Below are 15,053 nucleotides of genomic sequence, written 5' to 3' on the forward strand. Positions count from 1 at the left end.
CCAAAAAGGTGACTGAAGATTTACAAAACTGAAGCTTATCTTTCGATGCCTTGCAGCCAGCGCGATAGAGAAACAACATAAGCGATATAGTTGCACTATAACATTGTTTCCTGGAGGGGGCACAAATGAGCAGGTCATCGACATATTGCAAAACAACGATATGTGGTTCTGACCATCCCTCCAGTATTTCCTGCAGACTTGCAGTGTACATTGTGGGTGAATTCTGGGCACCCTGTGGCAACACTGTCCATGTATATTGACTACCCTGGAATGTGAAAGCATACAAGTACTGGCAGTCAGGATGTAATGGTACACTGAAAAATGCATTTGCCAAATCGACCACTGAAAAGCAAAGAGAGTTAGAAGGTATCTGTGACAGAAGAGTATGCGGGTTGGGCACAACTGGTGTTAGAAGTTCTGTGGCTTTGTTAACCAACCGGAGGTCATGGACCATTCTATATGCGGCTGGTTGTCCTGGCACGCTCTTTTTCTTTACTGGGAACAGGGGAGTGTTGCAAGGGGACTGGGTTTTGACTAGGACTCCTCTCTGTAGTCATTTTTGGACTTGCTGGGCTATGGCATTCTCCTGAGCCGAGCTAAGGGGATACTGCCTCTGTTGAGGTAAGATTGCTCCTGATTTTAATTTCACCATTACTGGTTGAACTCTTAACCTACCAACATCTGTTTTGTCTGAGGCCCAAAAATCATGTGGCACAGCCTGCTCTAATATCAGGGGAAACTCATTTGTCTCTTCTATGCTGGCAATATCTAGTGACATCATTTTGCAAAGGGTACTTGGTTTTAAACCTGGGGTCATGGTGACAGTGCCATCGGGATGATACTCAATATGTGCTTGTAATTGGGACAACACATCATTTCCCAAAAGATTACATTGGCCTTGGGGCGATACCATGAGCTGGCTATGTACAGTAGCTCCTTGAATTTGCAGGGGAATTTTTTAGTGACAGGGAGCAGGACAGATGGGGAATTGAAGGGGGTGGCAATGACATGATGTGAAAAATCAGTGTCAGTATATGGCCAATCACCTTGCGTAATTACTGAATTGTCGGCCCCCGTATCTACTTGGAAATCGATTTCATGTCCCCCTGGTAGGTTCACCTGCACTATACAACTGGGAGTTGGGGGTAAGGAGATGAGAGGGTTCATGTGCAAGCTACCCTCATCCTATGGGGGCGTTGTTTGGTCGGCTGGAGGACCCGTACTCTGAGCATTTGGATACGGGTTGGTCCTACAGTTCTTTCTAAAATGTCCTGGCTTTTTACATCCGTAACACAGTTTCTGTCCTCCTCCTTCAGTCCGTCCTCTGCCTCTGTTGTTTCTGGGGGTCGTCTCTACTATATGTACTCTGGCAGCTCTTTTTGCCTGCGCTATGTCATGCTGTGCCCCCTGAGCTATTCTAGCTAAATCTTCTGCCTTCACTGATCTCCAGTCCGGTCTACTTGCTTTTACCTTCTCTGCAATCTCTTTCTTTAGTCCATTCATGAAAGCACTTGCTAATACCCTCTCACTAGTCTTATTCCCGGGGTTGAACCCCATTTCTGACCAGGTTTTCTTTAGTGCATAGAAATAATCCTTAGGATCTTCCTCTTTCCCTTGCACTCTATCTTCTAGTGTAACTTGCTTTTCTGCTTGACTGTCTTGACATGCTTTTACCAACGCTGCTGCGAATTGGACTCCAGCTGCTGCATCATTAGATTCTGCATCTACGGGTCCGGTCCTATTGGCATATTGTTTTTTTGTCTCATCTATCAACCTATCATAGCGGGCTTCATCTGCCAATTTTCCCTTAATTACCCCCTGCAGATCTATTCTAGTGGCATGGTACGTATCCTGTATGGTGGTGATCATTCTAGCGAAACGCATAGGGGACTGGGATGGGTCTGGCAGCTGGGAGATCAGTGCCAACTGCTCTGAAGGACTCCATGGTCTATACATTAACATTGTACGAGCTTCCTGACCTGGAACCACTGCATCCCCCCCCTGCTGCTGCTGCTCCCGCTGCTCCTGGCACAACTACCGTTCTCATTGGGAATTGTCTAGCTGGGTGGGGTCTCGGTCCTCCACATGCCACACAGATGTCTACTGTCAAGGGGTTCTGCTGTCCACATCTGGGGCAAACCCAACATTTAGGTTCCTGGGAATTCTGATACTGGGGTGGGGGTGACGTCGGGAGCGGACAGGGAGGAAAATCTGTCATTCCGGTTTTTGTCAGTCTGTAACGTCCGTCTCCTAATTCTTCAATCTTTCCTTCAAAATAAGCGCATGCATTCATCCATACATCCACTGTTCCTAACAGACACTTATCTTTCAGCCATCCATGGTAGGAGTTAAAGAAGGATTTCCATTTCTCTCCATTCATCTCTCCATTCTCATTCATTCCCGCTTTACACAATATTTTGTCAATTCCAATCAGTGCCTGTTTCCCTTCTCTGCGTACCACTAAGTCTTTGGCTATAATGCCTTCCTTGGCATTTTGGTTCCCCATTTTTTTCGGTTCTCCTCACCTAGAAGAGACTCCTCAGTCACTTAGACAATGGTCACTTAGACAATGGGCCACAAAGGTTTCTGAACCATTCCACTACTAGCCTCTCTAGGACTTATACGCCAGCCAGAAAAACAGACCAAAAACATCAATCCCGGGACACATCCACAACACAATCATTGGATCCATACTTTCATTCTTAAATTCTCCAAAGGATAGAAGGCAGGACTGTCAATTTATCTGAGGGATTTTACTGGTTCAAAGGGACCTGAGCCAGACAACAATCTGTTTAATTTAGCTGGGGAGCCGACTGCTCGGGGGTGAGGGAGTCTCTTCTATGCAGTGATATAATTAGGTAGAATATAACAGTTATTCTTACCTCAGCACTGTATATATCACCAACAGAGAGCTTCACTCGTCCCACGTCTCGGACCGGTCGAGCACCCCTGGGTAGATTAACTCAAGGTCCCTGTTCGAAGCGCCAGCTGTCGTCACTGCATTCTTGGTCTTCTATCCTTTGGATTACGATATCGGAGAGAAGAAGACACAGGACAGGATGTTTGTGTCTAAACATACTCTAAACTTTATTACAAAACACAGGGCTAATATACACCCTTAAGGCAGGAAACGGATTTGCCATATATGGTTCGATTATACAGTTTAGCTGAACAAGCGAAAAAAGCTAGTTTCTGTATGCTTTAAAATATTTAATTAGACTTATCTGGTTAGCAAGGCCATTTTATCTTCTTGCAAGAACACATTATTGCTACAAGATGAAATATCTGGCCAGGGAGTACACTTTATCTTCTTAGCAAGGACACGCTATTGATACAAGAAGGAACATTTCAGCTTGCTGTTGTTTTTACCTAAAATAACTGTCAGACTTATATAGCATAGATGGGGCCTTTAAACTTGAGAGACTCCATCTTCTGCTATAACACCACCATAGTTGATTCTTCTTCTTAGGGCAAGGAGTCTTCTAACACATTCACTCATCATTTGCCAACATTTACTCCAAAAAAAAAAAAAATTAACTTTTCAATAGCTTGATTTCTAATAGGACATTGAAGGAGGCATATAAAGAAAATACACATCAAATTATACATATGATCGTCACATCACACAAAAAATCATTTAGATCAACCAACAAACAATAACATAATTTGTGATAGAATATCCATGTTTACTAGGCTTTTTCTATAGGTTTCGCTTTGGAATCAAACAATCTTTCTTACTGTGCCCTCTTCTGCCGCAGTTCTCACATATTACAATTTCTTCTAATTCAATGGGAATTTGTACATTTGTGTCACATGATGCAATTTTGACACTGGCTAGTTCTTTTATAGTTAAACTCTGTACCTTTTTATATAGGTAACGGGTTACACAGCACATGTATACTTGAAAAAGCGATAAAATTACAGAAACAACAAGTAATATGACAATTGGGTGGATTAAATAATTCAGTATGCCATTTGCCGCATTTGAATGACCAAATATTACCTCCCACCAATAACCCTTGGCATTATTTTCTAACAGATGGGTAACTTCCTTTAGTTCATTTTGGTCATGATGCAATAGAATTGTGGCATTTGCCTTTTCTTGATTAAGCTTCATCAATAAATATTCATCCTTATTGAATTTTACCAACCATTCTCCAAGTTCTTTTCCCATTCCTAGGCTTAAGGCTTGCAAATTAACTGGAGTGTGATATTTCAGATCAACTGACAGATTAGCAATAGTAGGAATTGCGTAAACCCAGTTGGGTGTCTTGATTTCTGTAACCCCACTAAGAGTGCACCATGCTCCCCTGGTTACAGATGTCATTACAGAACAATGTTGTGTTGTTATAGATACATTGGTGGTATTTAGGAGGAAGAAACAAACTCTTTTATGCCCTAGATAGAAGATTGGTGCTTTGTCTTTTGAGATTGATTCCTCATCTAGAATACACGTGGATGAATTACTCCAGCATTTGTCTTCAACCAACCTAAACTGTCCTGGCGTACATAGAATATTATGATTCCTTTGTATGCAAAGTGAAATGTCAACCTGTTTCCATCTTCCATTTTTCCTAATCACTTGAGGATGTTCTAATCTCGGGTGTAGTAATGTAGAATCTCCAGTTAAAATACCAATTGAACTAACTCTATGCATGAGCTCTAAAGGTGACTTAGTATATGGAATAAATTAAGCATAGCATTTCTCAAAGTCATAGTTGCTGCACCCAACCCACGTGTTCACCCACCATTTAGAATGTGTAAAGCTCATGAGTTCAGGTAACACAGTAATGGCTTGAGACAACTATTTAAATGGCTATTGTCCATCATAAATGGACTGTACCGCTAACTTGATGTTAGTTGATAAGCCATTTGTCCTTGTGAACAGACTAGAGCCCAAGACATATTTCTACCTCTAGTCAGTGTATCTTCCATTAATTCTTTAAAGTGTTGGATAAAATCTTTCGCTAACCTGATATAAGTGTTTACATGATCTTGTTGTAAATTGTTAATTATATCATTGATTTTTCTTTGTACTTCAAAACCTTTCTTGCTATTGGTTGCTATATCTACAAGTTTTGTCCTTAAACTACTGATATCAGCTTCGTTAATTACACCCATACCTGTTCCTAATCCTCCCAACAGTGTGCTGAAAGTATCCCTTTGCCCTCTGTCATTCCTCGAATTAAATAGTTTATGATGGTGTTTTATCCGATTTTCTGCATTTTTAGTAGTAAACCACCGATATAGTGCACATACATGATTTAGCGTACATCCTGCACAAATTGGATAGTAGGTCTTTATCAACCATAGAGAGATATTAACTCGCCAAGTAACAAATGCATATTGAACGTCACTAGCAATGGTTTTAGTAGAATCTAGGTTGACCTGTAAAGGGTGGCCTTCTTCTAAGTACATTGTCCGTTGATTGCTGTCAGATTCATTGGACACGCATGGTTTGATATGATCTGGAGCGGCATCAATAATGTGCATCTCACCTATTTCTATTTCTGGTGTTCCACATGCCCAATAACCAACCATTTCCCTATAGGATTTATATGGTTTAGATAGGGAACCAATTATATAATTTTGCCCTTGCTGAACTGACATCTCAACCTCTGTGGAATCTCCAATGCACGCCTTACGATATGTTAAGGTGATCCTTTTTGGCCTGAACATTGGGTGTATATTATTATGCCAATATATTCCACATACAAACAAATATTCTCCTTCTTTTAAGTTGTCACTAAAGGACCCATAATCTATCCCCTTTTGCTCATTTTTGTTGGGTAACTTAGACTCCTCCCCCAACCAGTACCCAGTTTCATTTACATATACTGTAGCCATCATAAATGGTTGCAGTGATCTTGGATCTATATTTTGTACACCTTCCATATATGTTAACCTCTGGGTACTAGAACTGTGATTGACTCTCCCAAATGAAAAGACAACACTATACTGATTGCTGGGACCCTGATAATATCTCCCAGTTACCCTTTTACCCTCTGGTATCAGTCTCACTGTCCTACTTTTAACACCATTATTTTTATAGTTAGAATCTGCATCAATGTTTATGTCTGGGTGTGTAAATATTACGTTCCCATATTTCTCGTTAGGTAATATACCCTGATCGATATCTCCAGAGTGATCAATGTGAGTTGATTCCATAGCATTGATGATCCCAATTGACAACAAAACTGCTGCAATTCTAATATCCAGAATCCAGAAATTTCCATTTTTTAATTCACGCTTCATTTAGGATCCTGGAAAACAAGAACAAGAGCGGCATCAAATTCTTATCAGTTATATCCGTTTACACTGATCTGCATGAACCCACTTTTCTATATCCCTTCTCTTCATGCATTTGACGCTTTTCCTCTCTACTCGTTTAACTTTTACCACTTGTTCACTCAGCGTCACAGTTACCACATAAGGTCCTGTCCAATTTGCATCCCATGAAGATTTGGGTACAAAATTCTTTACCATCACCCTGTCACCTAGTTGTAATTTTATTGGTGGCTTGCCTGGTTCTTCCTTTGCCTTTGGAGCCATATTGGCAGCTGCAAAATTTAAATATTTTTGCACTTGGTCCTGTAACTGAATCAGGAATTTTTCCTTCTCTGCACTTTCTCTCATGGGAGTACTAAGTTTGGGATCCGCAGGATGGCAAAGGTTCATTACTCTACCAGTCATTAATTGATATGGGGTGATTGCAGTGCTCTTTGCATCCGTGCCCCGTATTGCCAGTAGAATTGCAGGCAGGTGACTGTCACGCTGTCTCTGTGTACTGGAGGTAGGGGGCCTAAGCTGACCCTAAGCTGGGGCCCTGACTAATCCCTCTACCTGGAGGTACTGTTAAAAGGTACAGAGGTCCAGGCCCCCAGCGTAACCCCTACCTCCTGAGGATCCCTGCACCTAAGTAATCTAGTCCTGAGAAGGACCCCGATCACAACAAAAGAGGACAAGTAATAATATGCCCACACACAGTACTTAGACGAACGAGACAGTACAAGGGAAAAACCAAAACCACCTTGCATACAAAAACTACACAACCACAACAGAGGGAACACCAACGGGAAAGGAGATAAATGATAAAGCGAGGAAGGGAAAAACCACTCCAAATACACTTAGCTCTGAAACTCCAAATACCACGATAAGCTCTGTTAGTCTGCATGAAATGCTTTCACCGACAACTTCCCTAACAGATCAGCAGACATATGAAGGAATCTCACTACTGCAGCATTGATTGCAGCTGGGCGAGGCTGGACCTTGTCTAGCACAGAGAGAGAGAGTTAACTCCCTCACTGCCGAAAAGCACAAAACACCAAAAACTCAGCTGCGAGAAGTCAGGCTGTGCAATCGTGACGATCTTCGTGGCGACACAACCATGACAGTGACACAGCCAACTATTTCCGGATTGCAACACCATTTTCTTTAATCTCTCTTTTAAAGTCCGATTCATTCTTTCTACCATCCCAGATGATTGCGGATGATATGAGACATGAAACTTCTGTTCTACATTCAACATTTCACACATATTAGTCATGATTTTGCCGGTGAAATGTGTACCTCTGTCTGATTCAATGACTTTTGGGAATCCCCATCTTGAGAAAACTTCCCTCCATAATGCAGTTGCTGTTGCGGTAGCAGTGTCCTTCCTTATGGGCAAAGCTTCCACCCATTTGGAAAAAACATCAACTATCACTAGCAGGTACCGATAACCTCCTGGAGCACTTGGCAAGGGACCAACAAAGTCAATTTGTAATCTCTCCCATGGCCCCTCAGCCAAAGGCACCCTGGAAAGCACAGGTTTTTGTCCCCTTGGCCTACGGTTCATTTGGGCACAGATTAAACATTCTTGGATAAATTTCTGTAATACTAGTTTTCATGTTCTCCCACCAGTACTTGGTTTGAATAAACTTTAAAGTGTTGTCAACCCCCATGTGTCCTGTCAATCTATGGTTTTCTTTAGCAATATCCTTTTGGTACTGAGATGGCACTACAAATTTAGGGCCTTCTGAAGTCTCTCTCAGCAATAGCTCATCTTGCAGGATATATTTTTGGGGCTTATCTGATGATTTTTCCTTAATTTTGCATTTTATTTGATTTAAAACTGGGTCTTTATCCTGCTCTGCTGCCAAACAAGATGTAGGTGTTTTAACAACAGGTAAACACTCTAATTCAACCTCATCTTTGTCCTTGTCCTCAAAATCTTGTTCTTCCCAGGCTTGCTTTCCCTCTATATCATAGGAAGTCCACTTTTCTCCTATCATTGCTACCTTTTTGGCTAATTCATCTACCTTGCTATTACCAACTGTAATTTCGTCACTGCCCTTTTGATGTGCCTTCACCTTTATTATTGCCACTCTTCGTGGTTCTGCACTAGTCCTTTCCCAAATGTTTTTCAAAACTGAACCATGTACTAGTGTCTTACCTGATGCATCACTGAATCCTCTTGTGTGCCATAAAGGCATGTACTCAGTAAGTGATCTTGTGACATATGCACTATCAGAGAAAATTGTGATAGGCCCTGTACTGAAATGCAAAATTGCTTCCCTCACAGCTTCCAGTTCAGCTCTTTGCGCTGAGAATTTCCTTGGGCATTTAATGAGAATTTGTTAATTTGCTTGAGGACACCACAGGGCATAACCTGTGTAAAATTGTCCCTCTTCCCAATACCTTGTTCCATCCACCCAAATTTTTAGATCTTCTTTTCCTGTCATTAACCTAAACACTTCCTGTGTCTTGGTCATGTGTAACTCCCCGCAGTCATGTTTTTCCCCTTTGTATTGCATCAACTGTGGCAGGATGTAGTTAGTATCGTGAGTCACTGTGATGTTCCTAGGTGTTAAATGTACAAGCCATCTTGCTACCCTTTGAGAAGATACACCACTGAGTGTTCGCTCCAAGAGCATTTTGATAGGAGTGTGGGGTGTTTGGAGTATGATTTTAGAAAATCCTACTATGTACTCTGTGGATAGTATTGCCCAATGCACTGCCAACAGATTCCTAACACAATCATCAAATCCTATTTCCACAGGACTTAACAACCTTGATAGGTATCCGATTGGAACCCATTTTCCTTGCCTCTCCTGCAGCAATACAGCCGTAATTGCTATCACAGAGGCATGAACCTGTAATGCAAAAGGTAGATCTGGGTTTGGATTGCTCAGAGCAGGTGCTTGAGTGAGGCTGATTTTAAACCTAACAAAAGCTCCTTCATGCTCTTCCATCCATTCCAGTGGGTCAGCTTCTCCCTGATCACCTTTTAGGAGTTCATAGAGGGGTTTTGCTTTCTCAGCAAATCCCTCTATGAAATCTCTGGAAAATCCGACAAGTCCCAAGAACTGTCTCATTCCTGTTTTTGTGTTTGGCCTAGGCAACTTCCTAATAGTTTCACATTTGTTGGGGTCAGGAATTCTCCCCCCTTTTGAAACTATTACTCCCAAAAATGACACAGAATCTCTCATCAGCTGGGCTTTGTTAGGATTAAGTTTGAGGCCTGCCTTCTCAAGGAGTGTTAACAGCTCATTCAACAATGTGTAGTGCTGATCTTTTGTGTCAGTTTGGAGCAGAACGTCATCTACATACTGTACAATGCAATCAGGTTCTGAAAAAGATGACAAAATTTCAACCATGCACTTATGAAAGTAAGTAGAACTGGACCTGAATCTTTGTGGTAACCGACAAAATGTTAACTGTTTCCCTTGAAATGTAAATGCAAATTTGTATTGACAGTCAGGGTGTAAAGGAATGGAGATATATCCATTTGAGATGTCTATTGATTAATACACAGTGGAGGAGGGTTTGAGTGCTGTCAACATGTCAGGCATTTTGGCAACCACATTAGTGACAGGAGGGGTACACTTATTTAAAGCTCTGTAGTCCAATGTCGGACGCCAACCATTTGGTTTCTTAACTGGCCATAGGGGTGCATTATTAGTGGATTGGCATTCCCTGATGACATTTTGAATCAGCAAATCATCCAGTATTCTCTTAATGTAGGGGACTGACTCTGGTGGTATTTTATACTGTCTTTGGGGTGGGGGATCAGGACCCTCTACCATTACTACCATGTTGGACACCTTGCCACATTGGGTTTTTGAATTTGCCCACACATTGTTATGTTGCCACAAGATGTCGGCCAATATTTCATCATCTGTTCTCAATATCATGGCTGGAACTAAAGATTGAGCACCTTTGATGGAATCAATACCATAATTGTCAGTTACCATTTTTAAATAGCCTTTATACCGTGATCCTCTCCACAACATCCAGTTGCATAAATCAAGAATAAGTCCATATTCCTTCATAATATCTGACCCAATAATGGTACCTTCATGTGTTGGTGAAAGATATAAGCCATACTCAACACATAGATTTCCCAGGTTTATTGTCACTGGTAAAGATTGTTCTGAAGATACTAACTGTCCTCCAAATCCTCTCAGAAAAATGTGTTTACCACCAGGGTCTTTAATCAAATCCAGATTAGTCAAACTGACAGCAGCCCCTGTATCCAGTAAAATGTTTGTACGATGGCCCCCTACCGTACCCTGAATAAGGGGTCTCCCGCCCTTGTCCCTGCTAAGCTGACTCACTAGGGACAACACTGGGGCGTGACATCCCTATTGTTTTACATAAGGATTTGTTGAAGGTGGGGTCTTTAATTCCTCTGGCTTTTCTGCCATTGCCTTCCCAATCTTCCTCAGTTCATCCAGAAGTGGGCCATATAATGTAACTTCAGGAAGACTATGCTCTCCATTCCTTGCAGTATTTGGTTCTTGTCTTTGCTTCCTATTATTAAAAGGTCTATTATTGATAACTCTTTTACTACTTCTACATTCTTTCATAGTGTGACCTGTGTAACCACATTTATAACATTTTCCAATAAATCTTACTTTGCCTTCATTTTTGACTACCTCTGATATCCTCTTTTGGGGCTTGTTGTCATGACTTGTATCCTGAATCCAATCCTTTAATATATTTACAAAGGCTTGATAGGAATTTGCGTTCCTCAAGGCAACCTTTGTTGGATAATCAACAAAGGTGCAGTTGTTAGCCATTGAATATAGAAAACGGCTATCATCAGGAGACATGTCAGGGCAGTTATAGGTAGAACGATATAATGTCAAACATTCACTGCAAAAAATAATAGGATCATCTCCTCTATTTAATTTTGCATTTTCTAAGGCATTAGTACCTCTCATATCTCGTCCCCCCATAACTCTCTTTAATTCCTCCACTCTGTCACTAGCATTTCCCCAATTACATTCAAGATCTGCAGATAATCCTTTGTGAGCTCCTACAGGGGGCTGCAGTTTTTCACAAAGTTGAGATGGGAGCCATACCCGAAGTAAGGCACATGCAGCTCTATTACCCAGACTGTATTGTGTCACTACTGCCTCTAACTTATTGGAAAGACTAATGGCTGAGGCACTTGTATCAAACTTCCCTAATATCTGGCATAGATTTGTCTTATCCTGTATGGAGAGTGTTGTGGATTGGACTAAATTACTGCTGTTACTAAGCAAATTGTCTCTCCTTTGTCTGCTCCCTCCTGACTCAGGAGTAAAGAGAGAGGAACTATGATCTGGGTTATACTCAGGGTTATCAGCCGTGCACACAGGCTGCTCCTCCCCTCTTTTCCAATCTCTTTCCTCCTGATCAGCAGACTTGCACATTTGATTACAATAACTATGGTTATTCACTCTAGTACATTCTTGTGATTTCAAGGACATAATGCAATGTTCTTTTAGCTCCAATTTTACATTAGCATCATACAACTGGTTCCTAAGTATTGTCATATCATCATTATACTTCGCTTCTTTTCCTTCTAGCAAAGCAATACGCTGTTCCCTAAGTTTACATCTCTCCTTATACTCCTCCAGCTTATCTTCTAATTCACAATTTTGGTAATTCATATTGTCTACCTCATCCCTTAGATCTTCACACTCACAATTATGATCTTCAGCACTAGCAATAGCCAGACTGACTTCCTGTTCAATTTTGTCCACTTCACCTCTTAATTGAGCTTTCTCTGAATACCAGTGCAATTCCTTTTGTTCTGCAATTCCTTTCATTTTCAACAACATACACAAAACATTTGCTAACTTCTCTTTCTTTGCTTTCTTTTTCGACAATTTACTTTTGTTATCATTCTGCCCTTCACATTGTTTCATAAGGTCATTAAACTGATGTGTCAATGCATCATCTGCACAAGTACTGAACTGAGCAGAGGCATATTTTTCAATAAATTTACTGACTATTTCCATGTTAATTACTTCCAACTATTTTCACAGAAGACAACAAAAATAAACAAATCAGCTTTCCAAACAAAAATTACAAATTAACGAAACACAATACAGAAACCAGTGAATATCACTTCACTAAAACAGGGACACAGATTGAATATAATCTTTTCCCTCAGGCAATCACTGCCACAGTCTTGTCTCATGCACTTGATCAACTACAGATCCAAGATCCAGGCCAAGAGTGATCTCCTATTGAAGCATAAGGCTACTTCCCCTTAACATGAGATTTAGACTTTTAACCTCTACCTCACTTTCTTCTCAGAGATGTCTGGTTTTACCCTTTAGATCTTATGAGAACTTCAATCAACAGGGTGCTACCCTAACTTTACCGGCAACAATTCAACAAACAATCCACTAAACAAATAAGACAAACAGGCCTGAACCTAGGAGACATTAAAATACATAAGCAGTTACATAAAATAAACAGGATAAAAAAAGATAACTTACTATACGATCGCTGAAACGATTCAACATAGGTGGAGGAGTGGCTCCTCAGTTTGATTTGAGCGTTATCGAACGAGACCCGTTGCTTATAATCCTTATACCCCCCTGGAAATGAGTGGTTATGTATTTTCCATGGGTTCTCTTATACCTAAGTGGAGATCTGTCTACACACCCCTTGTGGTGACATCATGTGGGCTGGTCTCCAGCCTGCACATTTTTATTAAAAATGCTAACGTCTGCGATAACTCATTGCTCGTTGATCGCAGAAGCTTGCAAACTATGCCATTTTTTCTGTTATGATTTTACCTGCATTTAGAGACCACACATTGCATAGCTGCAGTCTGTTATTCTGGTGTTTTCGCGCTACAGCTCCCTGATCTTGCTTACAATAATGAAAAATTATGTATACGTTTCTCGGCTGTCCCTGCCACTAAAAATATAGGTCCCATTATTGTCGGAAGTATGAAACTTACAATATTTCATACTTCGTTTTGGAAGTCGAAGTGTCTATAGATTTCTGTTTGAAGCTCGGGAAACAAGCTTTCCCAGTTACACGCAAATTATGGCAATCCTGCGTTTTAATCACCCCCTGCGTCATCCAGGTACAAGAGGCTCGCATTCTAAGTAGCTTGTAACACTTCTTGGCTGACAGCAGTTGGTTTAAGGCCTTACTCATGACTGTGTTAATTGGGGCTTTGTGCTAAGATTTTTATGGAGGCAGCTTTGTACTGACAAAAGGGAGAAATGGTCAATATCCATGTCAGGGAAATATGGAAGAATATTTTCCTGATACCAATATCTCCCTGACAAATAGCAATTGAACTTCTTGTGGCAATAATTAGTAAAACCTCTGAGATTTAAATATGGGACCAAGGAAGAGAAGGCGGCATTGTATGCTTATGATTTACTTTTATTCTTAGGTGATGCTCTGGGGTTTCTAGAGAGCACGATGGTGACTATCAATAGCTGACTTATTCCATCCATAGACCATACTAAGGACTAGGGGGCACTTATTACTGGTGGAAGAATGGCCATTCCGGCAAACAGGAAAGGGTTCTTTACAGTTAGAGCAGTCAGACTGTGGAAGGCTCTACCACAAGAGGTAGTAATGGCAAACACTAACAAATTTTAAAAAAGGGCTGGATAATTTCCTCAGTACATATAACATTGTGGGTTATAGATAATTTAGTGACAAAAAATGTATAATTGGTGGAGAAGGGTTGAACTTGATGGACCTAGGTTTTTTTTTTTCAACCCATGTAACATCCCCATGTTTCTCTTTGGCGTCCTCCACCTCAGTACATTCAGAACTTATCTTTAAAAATCCACCAAAATGGGGATGGAAACCATAATGAAGAAAAAACTTTTCAAGGATCCATCTTAAACCCTTCAGCTGATAAAATGAACCCCATTGTAGCATTGGCGTCTCTGCCTCCTGCCGGGCAGAGACGGCGCTCCCCTCACTGTCGTGGTCCCGGTCCGGCGCCCTCCTGCTGCTGCTGTGGCGCGCACCGCGTGCAGCTTCCCGGGCACAGTACTTAGGGTGCGCGCGCGCTTCCTTCCTCTTAAAGGGGCCGGGCGCCGTCCTAAAGAGTCCCCGGAGGACTTCCCCTTTATAAGGCACCTCCTCCAAAATGAAGGTGCCTGTGCAAGGTTGTTGTTTTGTGTGCTAACACTTTCTTCAGCCCTCAGGTCCCGCTGCGTCAGCCTTGCCCGCCAGTCTGTCTAACAATCCTGCCTGCCAGTCTATCAGCCGTGCCCGCCAGTCTGCTTATCTGGAGCACCTGCCAGTTACCTGCTGTGCCCGCCAGCCTGCCTACCTGGAGCACCTGCCAGTTACCTGACATGCCCTCCAATCTATCTACCTGGAGCACCTGCCAGTTACCTGCGTTGCCCGCCAGCTTGCCTGCCCCAAGCACCTGTCTGGCTATCTGCTGCACCCGCCTGCTTGCCTACCCGGAGCACCTGTCTGGCTATCAGCCATACCTGCCTGCTTATCTACCCGGATCACCCGCCAGCCTTCCTGCCGTGCTCATCCACTGTACCGGTCAGCTCCTGTCATCTGACCCATGGAAGTCACCTGCTATCACACAAGGTCGGTCCTAGAGTGGCACCTGGTTCACCTGCCCGGTCCCTCCCTGGTTCACGGAGACGACTAAGCCGCCGTGTGACTTGGGTCGGTCCGAGTAGGCACTTAGTTACGCCCCTCTGGTCCCTCCTTGCACCAAAGCACAGAGGTTCCACCACCCGGACCCGTAACACCCATGAATGAAAGTTCCTGAACAGAAAAAAAAACAC

General features: G+C 42.1%; 1 protein-coding gene across 1 annotated transcript; it reads right to left on the bottom strand.

Moving 5' to 3' along the window:
• Positions 1-9,879: 9,879 nt before the first annotated feature.
• LOC141219383 (posterior protein-like) lies at positions 9,880-12,768 on the bottom strand. The gene has a single exon (XM_073666106.1). The coding sequence runs from the start codon at positions 12,270-12,272 to the stop codon at positions 10,626-10,628; it is 1,647 nt and encodes a 548-aa protein (XP_073522207.1). The 5' UTR covers positions 12,273-12,768; the 3' UTR covers positions 9,880-10,625.
• Between the last annotated feature and the right edge of the window lie 2,285 nt (positions 12,769-15,053).

The sequence above is a fragment of the Phyllobates terribilis genome, unplaced genomic scaffold, assembly GCF_046119375.1.
Source record: "Phyllobates terribilis strain yellow unplaced genomic scaffold, ASM4611937v1 Scaffold_265__1_contigs__length_2625494, whole genome shotgun sequence".
Classification (NCBI taxonomy): Eukaryota; Metazoa; Chordata; class Amphibia; order Anura; family Dendrobatidae; genus Phyllobates; species Phyllobates terribilis.